The following is a 20,763-nucleotide window of genomic DNA, read 5'->3' as shown; positions in this document are numbered from 1 at the left end:
ACCTAAAAATAGAAAATTTCAAACATAACAGATCTCAAAAGGGCTTTTATATTATGCACACACTTTATGGGTAATGTACAAAGTACTAAATTGTGGCTGGAAATCACATTTTCCCTCAGAATTTGAGGTCTTCTGACACTGCTGCTGATAAACCAGGAGCCAATCTGACCCTTCTGTGTAGGCCTGTTCTTCCCTGTCTTCAGATATTTAGCATTGTTAAACTTGAACCTAGTGTGCCTTGCTGTGGCCTCTGTGTCCGTCACCAGACCTGGCTCTTAGTGAGCCGCACAATTTCCCACATGCAGTCTGCTGTCTCCAGTCCTTAAGATTTCCCAGACCAAGCCTCTAGTTTGTTTTGTTCCCTTTCTTCTTCCAGTTCATTCCTACTGAGTTTTTTTCTCAGTGGTATTAGAGGCCCTAGGTTCCATCCTCAGCATGACAAAAAGTAGAAATAAAGAAGTACTGGTAACTCATTTCTAATTTTTCCAGTTGAAATTGGCACTAATGTTCAATGATGGATGCCTCATTGGTACATTTTCTAAGACAGGTTCAGTGTCTTCACCCATATTCATCATATATACAAATTCACAACGGCTCTGCTTGGTGAGGAGCTTATCAGGCTTGAGCCCATGCTTTATATTCAATCTTTTAAGATCAATACTACAGATATTTTCATCTGTCCTGAGTGTCATTTCTAGTGCTTTAAAAAAACACTGAACAGCCGGGCGGTGGTGGCGCACGCCTTTAATCCCAGCACTCGGGAGGCAGAGGCAGGCGGATCTTTGTGAGTTCGAGGCCAGCCTGGGCTACCAAGTGAGTTCCAGGAAAGGCGCAAAGCTACACAGAGAAACCCTGTCTCGAAAAACCAAAAAAACACTGAACACCATTCAGTTTCTATGACTTTTGTCAATTCACAAGATTAATCATTCAAAATAATCCCAGCAAGATGTGTAGTACTGTAGATCCTGAGGAAGTGAGCAAAGCCTCAAAACACCATTTCTCTAACAGTTTCTGTAAAAGACGGAGGGAAGATTTTTTTCTAGTTTCCTTCAGTTATGATTAAAAACACTCTGACCAAAAGCAGCTTAGGGGAGGAGAGGACTTATCTGGCTTACAATTCCAGATCACAGTCCAGCACTGAGGGAAATCAAGGCAGGGATTTGAAGCAAGCACCTGAAAGCAGATCTGCTTGCTATTTCATGCAGAATTACCTATAACCTCTGAACTCACTCACAGCCTAGAGAGTACAGCAAGAAACCATGATCACTCACAGGAACATGCTTGAATAGCTTTTTTACAAAGCCAGGACCAGCTGCCTGGCTAGCTATCCGTAAAGGGCTGGGCCCTCCCACATCCATTAACAACAATCACGACAATCCCCCACAAACCTGCCCACAAGGCAATCTGATCTGGGCAATCCCTCAACAGACTCCCTTTCTCAGGTGACAGTAGGCTGTGTTAAATTCACAGTTAGAGCTAACTAGGACAAGGTTGCTCTAAAGAAAAAACATGCAAGGTTAAGCAGAAATAGTGGTGGGAAGGGGATAAAGAAGTCACCAAAGGCTCTGCTATAAATTATAGCTCAGGTAGAGCCCATGCCTAGCATGTTCCACCAATTCAGTGCACTGCAGAATGAGAAAAATTACCAGCAGCTCATTACTGAAGTTTCATTTTCCATGGTTTCCATTATCTACAGAGAACTGTGGGCTAAAAATATTAAAAGAGAAATTCTGGAAATAAACAATTCTTAAGTTCTAAACTGCTTACCATTCAGAGTCACAAAATGAAATTGCACTCTGTCCCACCTAGAGCACAAACCATTCCCTTGTCCTATGTTGCTACCCACCTAAGTCATTTAGTAGCTGTCTCAGCAAACTGTTCCAGCAACACAGCATGTGTGTTCAAGTAACCTTCACTCCACCTAATACAAAAGCGGTGATGGCGGCCCCTCAAGGCTGCTTGTTCTTGCTTCCTCCCTCCGTTCACTCATGGTTTGGTATAGATTAAACCTAGGACCTTGTGCATGCATGCACACCATAAAGTGCTCCTTTCACATACCATATTACACTATCACAAGGGGCAAGTCCAGTTCACAAGATACGTTTATGCTATCTTAATCACAGTGCTGTTCAAACTGTCCTTGCTTATTACTTACTAGTATAGCTTACTGTGCCTAATTTATGAATTAAGCTTTACCACAGGTGCACACACGCACGCACGCACGCACGCACGTACGTACAGGAAAAAACAGCAGATATAAGAGTTCAGGGCTCTGCGGGTTCAGAAATCCACTGCACATTTTGGAACAGACCTCTCACAGGTGAGGGGGGCCATGAGATCATGTCTAAACCAACTCTTCCTCTTTCCTTTTTAACAAGGGTTGAAAAGTCAAATGCCTATCCGTACAAACAGAAAACAGGATAGGTGGACCACAGCATTTCTTCCCGGACTAAAAGAAGCCTGTTTCTAATTGACTCCTGCTGTCAGATAGCCTCGTTTCTTCAAAACCTGGAAAGAATTTTTTGCATTGAAACTCCTATTACTTGGAAACAGAAATATGTACCTAGAATTTAAATACATTTAAGTCTAACATGGTGAGGACAAAATAAAACAGGGACAGGTCACACACTGTTTGTAGGCTGCATTTTCCCCCCTTTTCTTTTTTCTTTTTTTTTTAAACCTAAATTTAACATACTAGGCTTTGGAGTACAGAGGACTGACAATCTGAAAGAACAAAATTTAGCAAACACAAAAGGCAAAGTATAAACTAAAATTTGAATGATTCTGTCGATTACAAAATTATTATAATGATTAACTTTAAAGACCTTAGCATTTGGGCAAATGATGTAACTCAATAGCAGTGTGTATGCTTAGAATGCACAAGGCCCTAGATTCCTTCTCAAGACTGAAAGATAATTTTGGCATTTGCTGATAGGGAGACTTAATATTGTTAAAATAACACTACTACCCAAAGCAATCTACAGACTCAGTGCAATCTCTTATCAAATCTCCACAGAGCTTTTTGAGGAAATAGAAAGGCCACCATAAAGGTCATTATGGGATCTCAGAATCTTGAAAAGGAGTTCAGGAATAAACCGTATATATGGCCAACTGATTTCTGAGAAGGATGTCAAGACCATGTAACAGGCAAAGGACAGCTCCTTGAAAACCAATGGTCTGACTAGATAGCAACCTCTAAGAATAAAGAAGGATCCCTACCTTAAATTATGTACAAAATGAAGGGCCTAGGGAGCTAAATCCGTGGTAAGGGCATTCACTGTGAAAGCAAAAGGACTTGCAATCTAATCCCCAGCTTCCACATAGAACCTAGGGCACGGATGAGGCAGGCGGATCTCAGGAGTTTGCCAGACAGTCAGTTTAGCTGAAACACTGAGCCTCAGACTCAGAGGGACCCTGTCTCAGAGGAAGGGACTATATGTCCTCCTTTGGTTTCTTCAGGCACACATGTACACACATTCTCACACAAATTAACTCAAAACTATGGAACACCTAAACTTTAAGCTACAGCTCTCAGAAATCTTAAGGGGAAAGCTCCATGACAATAATTTCTCAGACATGACATTAAAGCAGGTAACTATAGAGAAGAAATGGAAGATTTTCACTTAATCAAATTAAAAAACTTTGTACATCAAAGGGCATTATCAAGAGTGAAAAGACATGGGACAGAGTATTTGCAAGTCACTGCTCTGATCCATATCCACAAAAATAAAAGGAACTCCTGCAATTCAACAGCATCAAACTGTCTAGTTTGAAAACAAACATTTTGAAAAGACATGTCTTCAAAGAAAAGCCCACATGAAAGGACAATTCGGCACCACTAGTTATCAGAACAAACACAAACCCATACCACAGCAAGATGCTGCTCCAGTTAGAATGCCTGTTATTGAAAACTAGTAACTGTGAGGGGAAAGAATTATTGTCAAGGATATGGAGAACCTGGAACCCTTGCCCACTGCTAATGGGAATGTGAAATGTACAGTCACTGTTTAAAACAGTTTGGCAGTTTCTCAAAAATGAAAGCACAGAACCTTCAAAGCCCAGCAATCTCACATAGGGCTACATAGCCAAGGGACCTACAGCATGATATGGACACTACTCACTGAAGCACCAACATGCAAGACAGGGTACCCCACTAGCCTAGCACCCACAAGGCCCCTTTTCAATGCCCAGCAAGAAAAGCAAACAAGAGATAATTAAAACTTTAGGCCTGTAATCCCAGAACTAGGTGGCAGGAGAACCAGCAGTCAAACAGTAAAATGGGGAGGGGGAGTAGATGAGGAAGAGGGAGGGAGGGAAAGAGAGAGGGAGGGAACCCTGGCCTTGTAACAACACTGATGAGCAGGGAAGACATTGTTGCATAAAATAAACCAGTCAGAGGGCAAAAAACTGAATAATCCCACTAGAATATGTCATCTGAAATAGTATAATTCATAGAAACAGATCAGAATTGTGATAACCAGAGGCTGAGGGAGGGAGAAAAAGTTACTATTCAACAGGTTTAAGTTTCTTTATAGACTATTCGTAAGTTCTAGAGAGCCACTATACAACCCTGTCCAATATTTAACAGTGTACTGTGTACTTAAAATCTTAAGAGGGTTGGCAAGAGAGCTTGGTAGGCAAAGTGAATATTGCACAAGAATACAGACCTGAGTTTGATCCCCAGAACCCACATAAAAATGCCAGGTTCTGCCGGGCGGTGGTGGCGCACGCCTTTAATCCCAGCACTCGGGAGGCAGAGCCAGGCGGATCTCTGTGAGTTCGAGGCCAGCCTGGGCTACCAAGTGAGCTCCAGGAAAGGCGCAAAGCTACACAGAGAAACCCTGTCTCGAAAAACCAAAAAAAAAAAAAAAAAAAAAAAAAAAAGCCAGGTTCAGTGCCGTCCATTACAAATCCCACAGCACAGGTGTGGGACAGCGGATCCCTGGAGCTCACTGGCCAGCCCACTCAGCCTACCTGGCACGCCAATGAGAGACCCTGACTCAAAACACAAGTGGAAGGTGCCTGAGGAACAAGGCTAATGACCTCCCACGTGCACTCAGACACGCGTGTACCAACATACGAATCTACATCCATAGATCTCACATTATACGTTGCCAACAACAAAAAGTTAACTTTCAAAACGATACACTTTCTATTACATATATCTTACTACAAACTCAAAAAGACATGGATTTTGAATTGTGTGGTTTAGAGAATTTTTGCATCTTTTGGCTGACATGTAAACTATTATTAAATCAGTAAAAGAAGGGGTATAAGACAGATTAAAATACCCTATATTAAAACACGGATGAGCACTGGCTCTCATTTTGCCCACAGAAGTGTATTTTTCACTCATCTCAGGAACTATAGTGCCTTCAGCTACACTGTCACAATACCTTACACAGCAATTCAACTCACGTTCACTAGCAATGATTAACTATGCAGAACTTCAAATGAACCGATCACCATGCCAACACCTTCAACTTTTGCACAGTTATAGCCTGAAAGGATCTAAAAGAAATTGAAACGTATCTTTTGTTTTGTGTGTGCCTGCTTCTCAGTGTGTGCACCATGTATGTGCAGATGCCTTCAGAGACTACAGGAGGGTGTCAAACCCCCGAGAACTGGAGTTGCAAGTGTTTGTGAGCACTCCCAATGTGAGCATTGGGACTGGAACTCGGGTCTTCTGCTAAGTGCTCTGAACCACTGTGCCATCTCTCCAGCCCTCCAGGCAGTCTTTGCAATATCAATGTAGGCTACAGCTTAAAGAATTTTAAAACTCCACTACATGCTATTTTTATTAGAGAAATCGTAGAAACATGTGAGATGGAGAAATGGGTCAGTAGCTGAGAGCACTTGCTGCACAATCAGGAAGACTGGTTTGGATCCCCAGGACACATGAAACGAGCACATAGGAGCTATCTGCCATCTAACTGTCAGGAGAAGGGGGGTGACATGAAACGAGCACATAGGAGCTATCTGCAATCTAACTGTCAGGAGAAAGGGGGGTGGTCCTTGAAGCTCACTGGCCAGCCAATCTAGCTGAATTTGAGAGCCCCAGGCTCAGCAAGAGACCCTGTCTCAAAAATATGGTGATGAGTGACTGAGGAAGACATCAACCTCTGGTCCCGGTCCCCACCCCACATACCCCACCACAAATAAAACAAAACACTACATGGTCAAATTACAAAGATATGCATATCATTTAAGTCTTCTGCCATTAGCATGCTGGTAGTTTACAAATCTCAATTACTTCCAGAGATGATGATACCAGCCTGGCCTACATGACTCCCTGCCTCAAACAAAGAGGAAAAAAAAACCAGCAACATTCAGTGGGGCAATGTCTTGAGATACTTTTTGGAGTCCTATAGGAAAAGAGGTAATTAGGCAGAAGCAGTTATTTAAATTGTATTTAGACATTTTTAAAGAGATAATGACTGAGAACTTCCTAAAATTAATGAAAGACACCAAATCACACATATTCAAAGAATTCCACATGCAGAACTAAAAGCCAGGTGATAGAGGACACTTGCAATCCAGCCACTGGGCAGCAGAGGAAAGAAGAGCATGCATGCACTGTTATCCTCGGCAACAGAGTGAGTTCAAGGCCATCCCAGGCTATGCAAGATTATCTTAAAAACAAATAAATAAATAATTTGCACTTAAGTACACAGTAGTAAAAATATTTAAAGGCAAAACTCAACAAAAAACATTTTTTTGTGTGAAAGAATGGAAACATGAGGACAAAATATTGATAAAGGAGTTGGGGAGATGGCTCAGTCAACAGTGATTTATGTAAGTGATCTGAAACATTCAGGAACAGGAATTGACACAGTTTTACTGTGCTGTGTTTAACATCTGGTGTACGTCTGTGCTAAGTGGATGTGGACGGGTGTGTGTGCCACAGCATAGCAATGGAGGTCGGAGGACCACTTCAAGAGTCTGCTGTCTCCTACCACGCAGGTCCTGCAGGTCATGAAGGCTCAGTGGCAAGCACCTGTACTTGCTAAAGCACTGAAACTTTCGCTGCTGTTGCTAAAATAGGCTGGTGACAGAATTTCTATTCATCACTTTAAATTATTATTATTGTTGTTGTCGTGTGTATGATGAAAGGCATGCACAAGTCCTGGAACGTCTGTGGAGGTCAAAGGACAACTTTGTGGCGTTGGCTCTCCCCTTCCAACTTTACTTGGGTCCTGGGGGATCAAGTTCGGATTGTCAGGCCTGCACAGTAATAAGCACCTTACCCACCAAGACATCACGCCAGCTCTCTTATCATCTTAAAGACCATATTTCATTTCTGGGTATTAAAGGTTATAAATCACTCACTGAGGTGAGCTGTTAATGTAGTTAATTCTTTAAACAGACTCTGTAGCTCTTTTCTCTCATTACTTTTAAGCTGTTCTTGTAGAATCTTGTTTTCAGTAATTTTCTGAGGACACGTGTTGAATCACCAGAACTCACACAAAAAAGGCAGATGTGGCCGGGCACTGGTGGCAAATGCCTTTAATCCCAGCACTTGGGAGGTAGAGGTAAGCAGATCTCTGTGAGTTCAAGGCCAGCCTAGTCTACAAAGTGGGTTCTAAGACACCAGGGCTACACAGAGAAACCCTGTCTCAAAAGGCCGGTGTGTGTGTGTGTGTGTGTGTGTGTGTGTGTGTGTGTGTGTGTGTGTGTGTGTGTGTGTGTAGTGACCCATGCTTGTAATCCCAGCACTGGAGAGCAGAAACAGGTGAATCCCTGGGGCTCGTTGACACATCAGCCTACCCTAAACTGTAAACTCTAAGCCCCAGTGAGGAACCCTATCTCAAAAGACAAGGTGGACAGCTTCCTCTTTCTGGAAGAAAAAAAATGATGCTTGAGAGCTGGAGACATGGCACTGAACTGCTCTTCCAGAGGACTCAGATTCAATTCCCAGCAATCACAGGGTGGCTCACAACTATAATAGGATTGGATGCCCTCTTCTGGAATGCGGGTATCCACGCGGAGCATTAGACATAAAATACAAACAAAATTTTAAAAAAGGAAAAAAGAAATGATTCTCGAAGCTAACATGTGGGCACATACAAAAATGCATATATGCTGGGCCATGGTGGCGCATGCCTTTGATCCCAGCACTGGAGAGGCAGAGGCAGGCGGGTCTCTGTGAGTTCGAGGCCAGCCTGGTCTACAGAGCGAGCTCCAGGTCAGCCAGAACTTTTTCAAAGAGAAACCCTGTCTCGGGAAAAAAAAAAAAAAAAAAAAAAAAAATGTATATATGTATGCATCTATACACATATGTTCAATATTTTTTTGAAACTGGTAAAGGCAAAAACTTATTAGGTAGAAAGCATTTTTGAAGTATGAAGGCATTTTTTTCTTCCAGAAAGAGAAAGCAAAAGTTGTTAAAAATAAGAAGGGGAGGGGTGGTATATAATCACAGCAGTGGTGGGGCTGGAGATGCCTCGGTGGTTAAGAATGCTTGGTAGTCTTCCAGAGGACCCAAGTTTGGTTCTCAGCACCTATATTCAGCAGCTCATAAGTGCCTCAGCATGGACTCCAGGCGATCTAGTGCTCTCCTTGGGCACCTGGACACACATGGCATGCACACACACACACACACACAAACACAGAGAGAAAAAAGAAATCTTAAATAATAAAAAATTTTTAAATATGCCTTTTTTTAGTTACAGAAAATTAAAATATGCTGGGCAATGGTGGAGCATACCTTTAATCCCAGCACTCAGGAGGCAGAGCAGAGGCTGACGGATCTTTGCAAGTTTGGGCCAGCCTGGTCTCCAGAGCAAGTTCCAGAGGACCAGGGTTTGATTCCCAGCACCCACATTGCAGCTCACAATTGTCTGTAATTCCAGTTCTAGAGGATCCAACACTCTCCTACAGATGTACATGGAGGCAAAATACCAATACACATAAAAACTTTTTAAAATGCATGTTTCAAGACATTTCAAAGGCAACAATCAAATAGACCACAATAGACACTCTGACCATAATGCAATTAAGCTTAAAATAACAAAGACAACCAAAAAACTCCACATAGCTGGAAATGAAGCAACATATTTAAATGAGAAGGCTGGTTTTGACTGACAGGTTATATGTCAAACCCACTTTGGGGCATGAAGGCAAAATTCTAGACAAAATTTTAGCAAACCAAATCCAAAAAAAAAGTAGAGGGAGAGAGGAAGACTATGAGTCCATAAGTTTGTCAGGGAGGAGAATGAAGGACATTCACAGGGCTAGAGAGATGGCTCGGTGGTTAAATCACTGGCTGCTCTTCCAGAGGACCCAAGTTTGATTCCCAGCACCTACATGATGGCTCACAACCATTTATAACACCAGTTCCACCCTTTGCTGGTTTTTGCAGGCACAGCACACCTATGATGCACATACAGACTCACAGGCAAAACACCCATTCATACCAAGCATCTTTGTAAGTTTACAGTCAAAGACCACTTATCTGGGATCTCTAAGTATCATATAAAAGGTAAACACGGCTTCCTGCTGAGACCAGGGATAACAGATACTCTATCAACTCTAGCTTTTCCACCTACATAGACCATTTACTAGAGTTCTCTAGCCAGTGCAATTAAGCAAGAAAAAAAAAATGCTCATATGGACTGAACATAATAAAGCAGTCAGAAATCAGAGAATAGATCTTCAAAAATTTCAAAGTTACAGGTAAATTATTAGAATTTGGACACAAGCAAAGTTGTTGAACAAAAGGGTAATTTTACAATATCAACTGCAATTGGGGAAATGTCAAATTTCCCCCAACGATCCACAAGCTCAGTGCAATCCCAAACAAATTCCAACAGGTATGTTTTTGATGATGTAGTAAACATACAAAGAAATGGGTTTAAAAATCAGATAAAATAATCAAGTTGCAAAGGGTTTGTTCTAGTAAACATAAAACTTATTACTTAGCCCAAGAGCAGAGAGGTCAATGGAACATAAGAAATTTAAAACAGAATCACAAATAAAGAAAATTTAACAAAAGTGGTGCAGTGGTGCACAGAGCTGTAATTCTAGCACCCAGGAGGCTAGGCACGAGAATCACAAGTTCAAGGCTGTTCTGGGTACCTTATCATCAAGACCCTGACTCATAATAAAATATGAAAAGATCTGAGACAATCTCAGTCACAAAGCACTTGCCTAGCACAGGTGTAAAGCCCTGGGTTTAACATCTATCACCACCACCCCGCAAAAAAAAAAAAAAAAAAAAAAAAAAAAAAAAGGAAAAAAGTCAATATTGACATTAAACAGCAGGCTCACTATCTGTATGACATGTGCTGGATACCTAAATGGAAAAAAGCAGAACTTCTTCAAAAAACATTATTAAGAGAGTAAGGGGTAGGTTGGAGATGGTTCAGTGGTTAAGAGAACCTAAGTTCTAGCCCCAGCATCCACATAGCAGCTCAACTAGTTACACTTTCAGTTACAAGGGATCTAACACCCTCTTCTGGCCTCAGAGGGCACTAGGCACACAGAGGGTGCACATACATACAGACAAAACATAGACATAAAATTTAAAAATAAATCCTTTGAGGGGGGTGATTGATTAGTGCAGTGGTAGAGGCCCTGGGTTCAATTCCCAGAGCCTAAGAAAACAAAAATGCTTTCAGTAAAGCCAGGGAAAAAGTACATCTTAACTCCAAGTGAAAACAACTCAAGTGTCCAAGGACAAAATAAGTTGTGGTTATTCAGACAATGCTGCAACAGAAGCCGATGAGCCACACTTCCACTCGGTACTCTCAAAAACATGTTTAGTGAAGGACACCACATACTCAGGAATATATTGAGTAATTCCATTTACATGAATCTTGAAAAAACAAAAAAGGAAATTTTAATGAGGCCATCTGCTGAGACTACAAAGAAAGGCAAAGAATACATATGTAAAGGCTGGAGGATAGTCACCTCTGGAGGACAGGAAGAAGGCATGGTTTGCTCTTTTCTGACCTTGGAAGTGAGTCGGAACAAAATGCTTGACTACTTTCTTCTGTGCATTAGCAACTCTGAAAGCTCAAAAATAAGCACGGGACAGCCGGGGCGCCATTTCAGTTGGCAGAGCGTGTGCCTAGCATGGCCACAGCCCCAGGTGCCATCCCCACCACAGTATAAACCAGGCATGGTGGCATACACTTGTAATTCTAGCAAAGGGAAGTAGAAGCAAGAGGATCCAAGGCCAAGGTTAAACACAGCATGGCATTAGGCAAGGGGATCTCAGTGAGTTAAAGGCCAGCCTGGTCTAAAAGGGAACTCCAGGCCAAAAGGGGTTACACAATGAGACTTGGTTTATTTATTTAAAAAAAAAAAAAAGTGTTGTGGAATATTATTTTAATTAGGCAAAGGTGTGTTGAATTTGTTTCTGCTGCCTTTGTTAAGATGTAAAGATGTGTTACATTTGTTTATGCTACATTTGTTTAATTATGAAAAAATGTGTTGCTGCTTCACCTTGCCTGCCTAAGGCATCTGATTGGTCTAATAAAAAACTGAAAGGCCAATAACTAGGCAGGAGGGATAGGTGGGGCTGGCAGACAGAGAGAATAAATAAGAGGAGGAGAAATCTAGGCTTGAGAGGGAAGAACGAGAGGAGAAAATGAGAGAGAAAGAGAGGGATACTCCCGGGGCCAGGCAGCCAGGAAGCCACCAGCCCGCCACCAAGGAAGCAGACATAAAAATAGGACATACAGAAAGAAAAGGTAGAACGCCCCAAGACAAAATGTAGATGAAGAGAAACAGGTTAAAAAAAAAAGAAAAAAGCTACTCAGAAACAAGCATAAGCTAAGGCAGAGCATTCATAACTAATAATAAGTCTCTGTGTCATGATTTTGGGAGCTGGTTAGTGGCTTAAAAGAAAAAGCCTGCTACAAAAAAGTCAAGGTCATCCTCTGCTACAAATGGAGTTCAAGTCCACCCTGGACTGAGACCTGGGTTAGGAGCGGGCACAGCACTGAGATGGTCGAAAGGTAAAGGCACTTGCTGCTGAGTGTAATACCCAGGGATCTACATGCTGAAAGAGAACTGATTCCTGCCCCCCACCCCCACCCCCACACACTTGCACACAGGTACGCTGGAGCTCTCTCTCTCTCTCTCAAAAAAATGTTAAAACAACAAAAGACTTGTGCAAAGCCTTGCTAGGGAGGTCAGCAAGTGATTTGGGCACCTTGACATGTGATTTCCACATTCTTACCTCATGAAATCCTCACAGTAGGCTCAAATAATGAACACTGCATCAATGAACAAAGTATTAGATCTCAATAAAATCCCCAGCAAGTTTTATGAAAACATGAATAGGAAGAGGCATACTAAACAATCAAACTCAAGGGAAGAGTTACTTCTGGCAAGTTCAAAAAATAACTTCATTTGAAAGCTTTAGTTCTGTCTGAAGTTAGTCTTACTTTTGTTGTTCAGAGCCCAGGCTAGCCCTAAGCCCCTGGTCCTGCTTCCCCCCCCCCAAGTCCTGGAATTACAGAGGTGTGCTATATGCCTGACCTTTGGGGCTTTAACTTTCTATCCTCCTGCCTGAGCCTCTGGGGTGCTGAGATTATAGGAGTATGCTACCATGCCTGGCTAGTTGTCTTGAAGGCCAAAACAAGCACTTAAGTGTTAAGATGAACAAAACCAGATGTTGGCTCTAAGCAGTTTTAAAGGTGCTTTGCTGTGATACTTGTAATTAAAGGGGGTAATATAAATGTTGCCCTAACACTTCATCTCTCAAATAAAAATCATATTTCTGCCATTCAAGTCATAAATTTAGTTTTCCAGAAAAAAAAATTTGAAAATGTCTTTGATTTTACCACACTACTAAATCTTCCGTTTTCTTCTTCGTAGGCAAGCTATCTCCTTCAGTTTATCCAAGTCCACTTGCTTATAATCCTCCACCCACTCTGCTGGGGGACATCTCTCAAGTATAATGGGGATGGAGAACTGGCTCAGTCAGTTCAGCCAAAGTTATCCGCCATGCTAGCACAGGACCTGAGTTTTCTCCCCCAGCACCCATCAAAGTCGGGTGTGGTGGTGACATCTGAAGGCCAGCTTGGGGTTGGAGGACAGAGACAGGTAGCTGCCTGAAGTTCGCTGGCAAGCCAGCCAGGAAGTCTAGCTCTGGGTTTAGTCAGAAACTCTACCTCAAAAATAAGGCGGAGAAGAAGAGATTAGAAAATGCCTGAGGTTGGCTTCCACCTTGCACACACTTGTGTTTAAAAGGAAGTGGAGCAATGTAAAGTGATCAATCTCATCAGCTAACTTTTAACCCAGAATAATTCAGCAGGGAGGAATTACTTGTTTCTCTTTAAGCCAACTCTCATACAGAGCTTCCCCAGTGGAGAGTGTCCTCATAACAGACACAGGATTGCTACCATCAATAGCTCTTCAAAGCAAGCCCAATTTGATTCAAAGCTGCTCTACTCTCCTGCAAAGCAGGTCCCAGGGATCTGAGACTACTGAAGTGGGACTATCCCCCTCTTCCACACAGCCTTGCAGTGGTTAAAAGCACACAATACTAATTTTGGCCAGACCTTTAGGGAGTCTCTTGCCAGCAAACTGGAAAATGTTTCTTCACCACAAAAGGAAACATACAAGGCAATTTCCTCCTCTGGACATTACCATCTTCAGAGAAGTGAGTCTCAAGAAGGCAGAGTAAAAAGATCACTGGTGAGTTGCTCAATTGACTAGCTTTACAGCTATTCCATGCCAAAATGTAACTTTTTTTCTGAACCTCAATCTACTAATTACACAGCTCACTGATCAAGATTTATAAAATACATCTGGAGCTGACAGCCTCTTCCCTGAATAATGTCATACCCCTGATTCTGATACAACAACCCTACAGGGAATAATATCTTAATTTGTGTGTATGTGTATTAGAACACAAAGATAAAACAAGCTTACTATAAAAGAGAGCTTGCACTTTCTAGAAAAAAATTCACTGAGAGGTTTTTATAATCAATGGGAAATGTAAAATGGCAAAGTCTTCCATAATATTAACAATGACATCAAAGAGTTAAGGTTGGTGTGTATCAGTTCATAATATAATTTGCATGAATTTACAAAAACCTTCGGGGGGTGGGGAATAGGAAAAGAGCAGTGGACTTAGAATGAGACAGATTCGTGCCCTGGCCAGACTGTATGACCTTCAAACCCTGGAATCTACTGGACTTATTTTTAGTTGGTAGTGAGAATACCTATTTCACCAGACTACACTGATGATAGGAGCACCGCTCATTTGGTACAGTTTTTCCCTAATTTCAGTTACCTGAGGAGCTTTTGAAAACAGCATCCAATGATGCTGCCAATGAAATCCTGGAATCATATGCAAGTGCATTTGGACAGCAGAAGCAACAGCTGCAGCTTCCAGTGCTCTACCACTTGGCATCCTGCACAGAACCAATGAGAGGGTAGTACCAGCTAGACAAATAATAAATGAATAGTCAGCTTTCTAATCTTCCCATTTTAAAACAGATCACAGGGGCTGGAGAGATGACTCAGTAGTTAACAGCACTGGCTGCTCTTCTAGAGGACCCAGGTTCGATCTCTAGCACTCAGAGTGATTCACAACCACCCTGTTCCCAAACATCTGGCTCCCTAATCTGGCATCTTCGGGTACAAGCATGAACATGGTATAGATACACATTCAGGTAAAACACCCATACACGTACAGTAATAGTAATAATAGTAAAACAAATACAATTTAAGACGACCTCATTTAAAAAAAAAAAAAAACTTCAGCTGGAGATGCAAATCAGGATAGAATGCTTGTCTAGCATGCTTTTAGGTCTTAAGATTCACTTCTCACCCCCCCCAAAAAAAAAAAAAGATTCACTTCTCAGCTGGCTGTGGCAGCATGCCTTTAATCTTACTACTTGGGAGGTCAGAGAGAGCTCTGTGAGTTTGAGGCCAGCCTGGTCTACATAGCAAGGTTCTGGGCCAATCAAAGCTAAATAGTTGGAAACCCGTCTCAAAAAAAAAAAAAAAAAATTAATTCTCAAAACAAAATATTTCATGATGGTTAGGTTATTAATCCCTCGGAAAAGGAATTATTTGTTGTACTTGATACACAGGACTGGAATCCCTTCCTATCTGAATGCAACTACATGGTCCACTTTCCAATTTAAGCTATAAATCAAGGTACAGTATACTAAACTCAATTAAGCTGTGAAGTAATCTAGTTTATCACACTAAAAAACAACATAAAAATTGAATTAGAGGCAATTTAGAATTCTCTTCTCAACTGGCCCTTCCAGAGCAACTGCAATCTGAACACAGATTAGCTCCTAACCGTTAGTCACACAGAAAAGTTATTTTCTGTAAGTAGTTCATTTCAAGAGAATTAAAAATAATAAGTGCTGATACCAGCTTCAATATGCTGTATGTGCCACTTTTATAAAACTTCTCCAAATGTAAACATCACCAAAATTTTCCCAGATTTCCTTGGATGATATAATTTCAGGCTACTTTTCATTTGTTTTGTTACGTTTTTAAAATCTTACAATAAGTATGCATCACCTATACAAATTTTCTTTTGATGGTTTAAAGAGGGAAAAATGCAAGCTGGGTATGCTGGCATATGCTGGTACTCCCAGCACTCAGCAGCCTGAGCCAGGGGGATTATGACATTTAGGCCAGCCTAGAACACATAATAACAAGACCCTACATCTCCAATAAGCACGAAATGTGAAATTGGCCAGGCAGTGGTGGTGCATGCCCTTAATTCCAGCACTCGAAAAGGGCAGAAGCAGGCAGATCTCTGTGAGTTCGAAGCCAGCCTGGTCTACAGAGTGAGTTCCAGGACAGTCAGGGGTACACAGAGAAACCCTGTCTTGAAAAACAAAAACAAAAGAAAATAACAATAAAACCACCAACTAAAAAACAGAAAAAGTGAAATCCTGAGAATTCAGTAACAATGAATAAAGAACCTTGAAAAGTTATGTTTTAATCTTCCAGAATCAAAACACTATCAGATAAGTTAAAAATCTGACCTTTATATTTGGAAAAGTTACATAACCTCTCACATACTAATGCCAACAGCTCAAAAGGCATATTAGCTTTTTTTAAAAAGTGACCAGATCAACCAATAAACTGATATACATACAGAACACAGAACACTGTATCAACATTAAATCTCCCAGGTTCCATAACTGTCCCAATGTTATGTACAAGAACCTTTGCTCTAGGTTTTCAGGGGCAAAGAGGGTGGGTAATGTATGCAACTGATCTTCAGACAGATCAGCGACAAATACAATAACGGTAATAGAACAAATGATACATTCTTTCTCCACTCCAGGGTGCTGGGCACTCTGCCACTGAGCTACAACTCCACATGTGAAAGCAAATTCTAAATATTCAGAATGTTGATGCAGTGCAGGTAAATTTCATAAGAGTTGTTTGCACAATTTTACATTTTTGTAAGCCTGAAGTCATTTCTAACAATTTGAACTGAAGAGAAAGTCAACAAGGGAAAAAATAACATTCAAAATTGTGCTTTAAAAAAAAAGGGGGGGGGGGGTTTGGGGATTTAGCTCAGTGGTAGAGTGCTTGCCTAGCAAGCACAAGGCCCTGGGTTCGGTCCTTGGCTCCAGAAAAAAAAAAAAAGACGAAAAAATAAATTTAAAAAAAAAATTAATTAAATTAAAAAAAAAAAAATCACCCCATTCCCCCTCCCCCGAAAAAAAAAACAGGGCTCATATCAGCAACTTGAAGTGAGACTATTTGGGGGTAGCATAATACATTCAAAAGTTGTGCTAACAACAACACGCGCAGGAACAGCAGTGAGCAGCTGAGCAAACCTGTGCACAAGAAATACAAAGGAGCTTCCACAGGTAGGGGTCAATTTTCTAGCAGCCACTTCAGAGCACAAAGAAACTGAAAAAACAACGTAGACACATTAATAATATAAAGTTGATATACTCGAAATTTTTCATACTAAGTTGTCACATCCTTCTGTATGTCACACTTCATAAGACATCTCAATTCAGAAGCTACCGTTTCATAGGAAAATACTTGGTTGTGTTTTATCTCCTAAGATGAACTTTTAAAAGCAGATTCAGGAAATGAAGTTGCTTCAGCATTTGTTTTCCCAGTCAGTGAGATGCCTCGGTGGAGAAAGGCATTGGGGCCAGGCCTGACCAATTGAGATCGCTCTACAGGGCCTCCACAGTGAAGCGGAGAAGTGACTCCCGCAGTCTCCTGTGACCACCACGAAATAAATAAATGAACAGAGTCTCAGGAATATTTTAAAGAGGGCTGGAGACGTGGCTCAGCGGTCCCCGGAGTCTGGAGCCCAGAACGCACATCAGGTGGCTCACGGTCAACCACCTGTACCTCCAGCTCCACAGAACCCAACAACCTGTTTTGGCCTCCAAGGGCACACACACGCCATACACTCAACACCAATACAACACACACACATAAACACAAATAATAAAATTTTAAAAAATATTTCAAAGATTTTTCCTTTCAAAATTTCAAATATAAACTCCAATGAAGAATGCCTTCCCTCAACCATATAAAGCATGTAGCAAGCAGGATTCCACTCACTGGGCGGCCACACTATGTGACTGCTCTGATTTAGATGGGAATGAAATAAATTCCTTCTACAAAACAGGACCAGATTGCTAAGATTTAATTTAGTTCCTGTTACCAACAGTGTTTTTAAAATACAGGTATAACAGAAGCATTACCTTGATACAACTCAACAGTCCCACACTACCTTTCACAAATACCTCAAAGCCTTTCCACCTTGGTTGCTGTACTTGAGTTTCCTGGACACAGCCCGTCAAAAGATGGCTTGCAGATGTAGCAGAGCAAATTCAAGTGCTGGGTCTCAGAAGCTTAGACATCCATGGTAATGGGAGCAGTTTGGGCACAAACACAAATCCTGTGGTTCCTAAGTAAGACTTAAACACAAGAGAACTTGCCCTGGGATTTATGAAAGGAAGTGCCTGAGCAGAGAGGTGGTTAAAAAAAAAAAAAAAAAACAGGTGTAAGAGATTAATTTAGTCAACACCAAGCAACACTAAAGATTCGCCAATCAATAATTCTGTGCCAAGCAACTTGATCAGGGATTTGGCCGGAATCCCTTTGGCTAATCTCAATAAGGGCCTTCTCAAAGACATCCTGATTTAAGCCATTCTCATCTAAATTAAGGCTTTAGCAATCCTTTGCCTGACAGTAAATACAAATTATACACGTGAATAAAATTCTGCCAGTCAGCAAAAGTAAAGACCACTTGAAAAGATGATAGTGTGAAAAAAAACATAGTTCCAAGGAAACGAAGTTTCCACAAAACACCATTTTTCTTTTGTTTTCGAGACAGGGTTTCTCTGTGAAACAGTCCTGGCTGTCCTGGAACTCACTCTATATATAGGCCCCGGCTGGCCTCGAACTCACAGAGATTCACCTGTCTCTGCTTCCTGAGTGCTGGGATTAAAGGCATGTGCCACGAACGCACAGCCACCAAACACCATTTTAAAAGCGTTTTGCAAAAACGTTTCTTACTTTGTTTAGCCAGACTTTTCAATTGAACAGTGTAGCTAACAGTCAAAATTAATCCATAACAACAAATTCTGATAATGCTATTTTTCCCCCTGGAGACCTGTGTTAAACGGATTCTTTAAAACTGATGGATTCTTTGTTACCAATTCACTAATGCCTCAAGTTTCTCACACCAGTAGGAAGTGAGGCTGAGTGTGAACAATGGTCTTTGACACCCTGACCCATTACTTCCCACTTAATCTATAAAACCTAATTTCCTTACCCCCACCCCCCTTCTCTTATCCTGCTTTATGTAGCTGTTTCCACAAGACAGCTTATCCGAGACCACACTACCTATTGAGTGGAGGGTAAAATAATCTAAAAGTTGGTGTATATAAACATTAACCATTTCTACTTAAGACTTAACAACCTTTCCCCCACCCCAGTCAAAAGTTGTAAGCAGGATGAATATAAAGGTTTTCTTGATCTGTTCCATCCGGAGGATTTTTCCTCATTAGATCTCTTCTACCCGAAGAAATATTTACACATCCTGTACAAATGAATACATCCTAAGCTGGGGTTTGACTCACAAAATTCTCAGGTAATCCCTATTTAATCAAATGCAATCTCTGACATTAGCTCAACACGCAGAAAACCACGGTGACTTTTAAATACAACGAACAGGCACAAGAAGAAATCAACTGCACCAGAAACACACACTCGAGGCCGACGGTTCAAGCACTATTTCGAGAAAGCAGGTAAACAAAGTCCCACGTCTCCCTCGGCGACAGAGGGTTCTTGCGGGGGAGGCTAGGTGCAGAGCACGCCGCAGTACCCGTTCCACACCCGCCTCTTCCAGCGGCCTGAACTCCCGCCAACCACCAGGGACCCCGGCCACTCCACCAGAGCAAACAGAGATGTTAACAGGGGTGACCTCTGGTGCAGAGCAACCCGTGGGAGAAAGTACCCCTGCAAGGCTTTCCCGATGTACTGGCGAGTACCTTCCCTAAAGACTCAACGTTCGCGGGAGCAGGAAAGCTGGGCTCCCTAGTTTGCCAGACTTGGGCAAAGGGCTGGAAGCGAGGGAGGGCGCAGAGCGCCCCGCTGTCCCGGCGGCGTCTCCTCACCCGGCTCCCTCGGCATCTCGGCCGCTCGCCAGGGCTGGAGCCGCATCCCCACCGCCAAGTCCACCTGGCCACCCAAGGCTGCGCGCCGGCCGCCAGGTGCGAGCCGCGGCCCCGCGATCGCTGCGGGGACCAGGGATGGCGCGCCGGCCGGCCGCCCCCATTTAGAGCGCCGCGGAGCCGCAAGGCGCACGGCCGAGGCGCACACCGTCCCGAGGGAGGGAGGGCGCGCGGTGCGGTGTCCCCGAGGATGCGGCGGCGCCGCCGGCGGGTAGGGGGCTGGGGCGGCCCCGCAGCCCCGACGCCTTTCATTTGGCCTCTGCGGCGGTGGCGGAGGCAGCCCGACCTCGGCGCTAAGCTCTGCGCAAAGCTGAGGCGCGCAGGCGGGGGGTTGGGGTAGGCAACCCGCAGCGGCGCCGAACCTCGCGCCGCGCCCCCAGCCGCGGACCCACGACCGCCCGCAGGCCGCGCTCACCGGCGGCCAGAGGAGACGCCGCTCCGGCGCTCGGCCGGTCCTCACCTCGATGTAGCCAGCCAGAGCCGCGGCGGGCGCCGTAAGCCCGAGCAGCAGCAGGACAAGAAGCTTGCCGGCGGCCTCGGCGGCCGCGGTCCCTGTGGCCGCCATCCCTCTCCGGGTAGCTGTGGCGCTGGACTCTCCCGCTCTCACGCACAGCGGGACCAGAGCGCTTTTCGCACCGCGACCCAGAAGCATCTGAAGCCCGTTCGCCGCCGCCCCGGGGGTTTTACACCGACCGGAACTGACTTCACAAAACCACGCCCTTCTTCGGCGGGGCCCAATACGAGCCCGCATAACTGGCCTAAGATACCGCCCCTTGCTCAGCCCAGACCCAATCACGGCATGGACGCGCTCGCTCCCCTCCCCGCCCACCGCGCGCCCCCGCATGGCCCCGCCCCCATCCGCGGCCAGCCCCGCCCCCGCTCCGGACCCGAGGCCCGGGGGCGCACGAGTGCTCGCGGGGCAGACCGTGGGCTGCTGCTCCGAGGGCGGGAGGCTTCCGTGCGGTTGTCTGTCGGTGTGGCTCTGCCTCATCCGCCCTCAGCCTCGGGATTCGGGCACGCCCCACTCCCCCCACCCCGGCGGGGTATTTTTCATATTCCTTTGGGTACCGCCCTCTTTGGGGGTTCTGGAAAATGTTTTAATTAAAAACAG

At 43.5% G+C, this 20,763-nt stretch overlaps 1 protein-coding gene across 1 annotated transcript in view; it reads right to left on the bottom strand.

Moving 5' to 3' along the window:
* The window catches only part of Aplp2 (amyloid beta precursor like protein 2), a 69,890-nt gene extending 49,568 nt beyond the window's left edge, over positions 1–20,322 (bottom strand). The window contains 1 exon segment of the mRNA XM_028858985.2: positions 20,113–20,322. Within this exon segment, the coding sequence (XP_028714818.2) occupies positions 20,113–20,304 (192 nt within the window). The 5' untranslated portion in view covers positions 20,305–20,322.
* Between the last annotated feature and the right edge of the window lie 441 nt (positions 20,323–20,763).

The sequence above is a fragment of the Peromyscus leucopus genome, chromosome 7 (assembly GCF_004664715.2).
Source record: "Peromyscus leucopus breed LL Stock chromosome 7, UCI_PerLeu_2.1, whole genome shotgun sequence".
NCBI classification, from domain to species: Eukaryota; Metazoa; Chordata; class Mammalia; order Rodentia; family Cricetidae; genus Peromyscus; species Peromyscus leucopus.
This window is presented reverse-complemented; position numbering and strand designations above follow the sequence as displayed.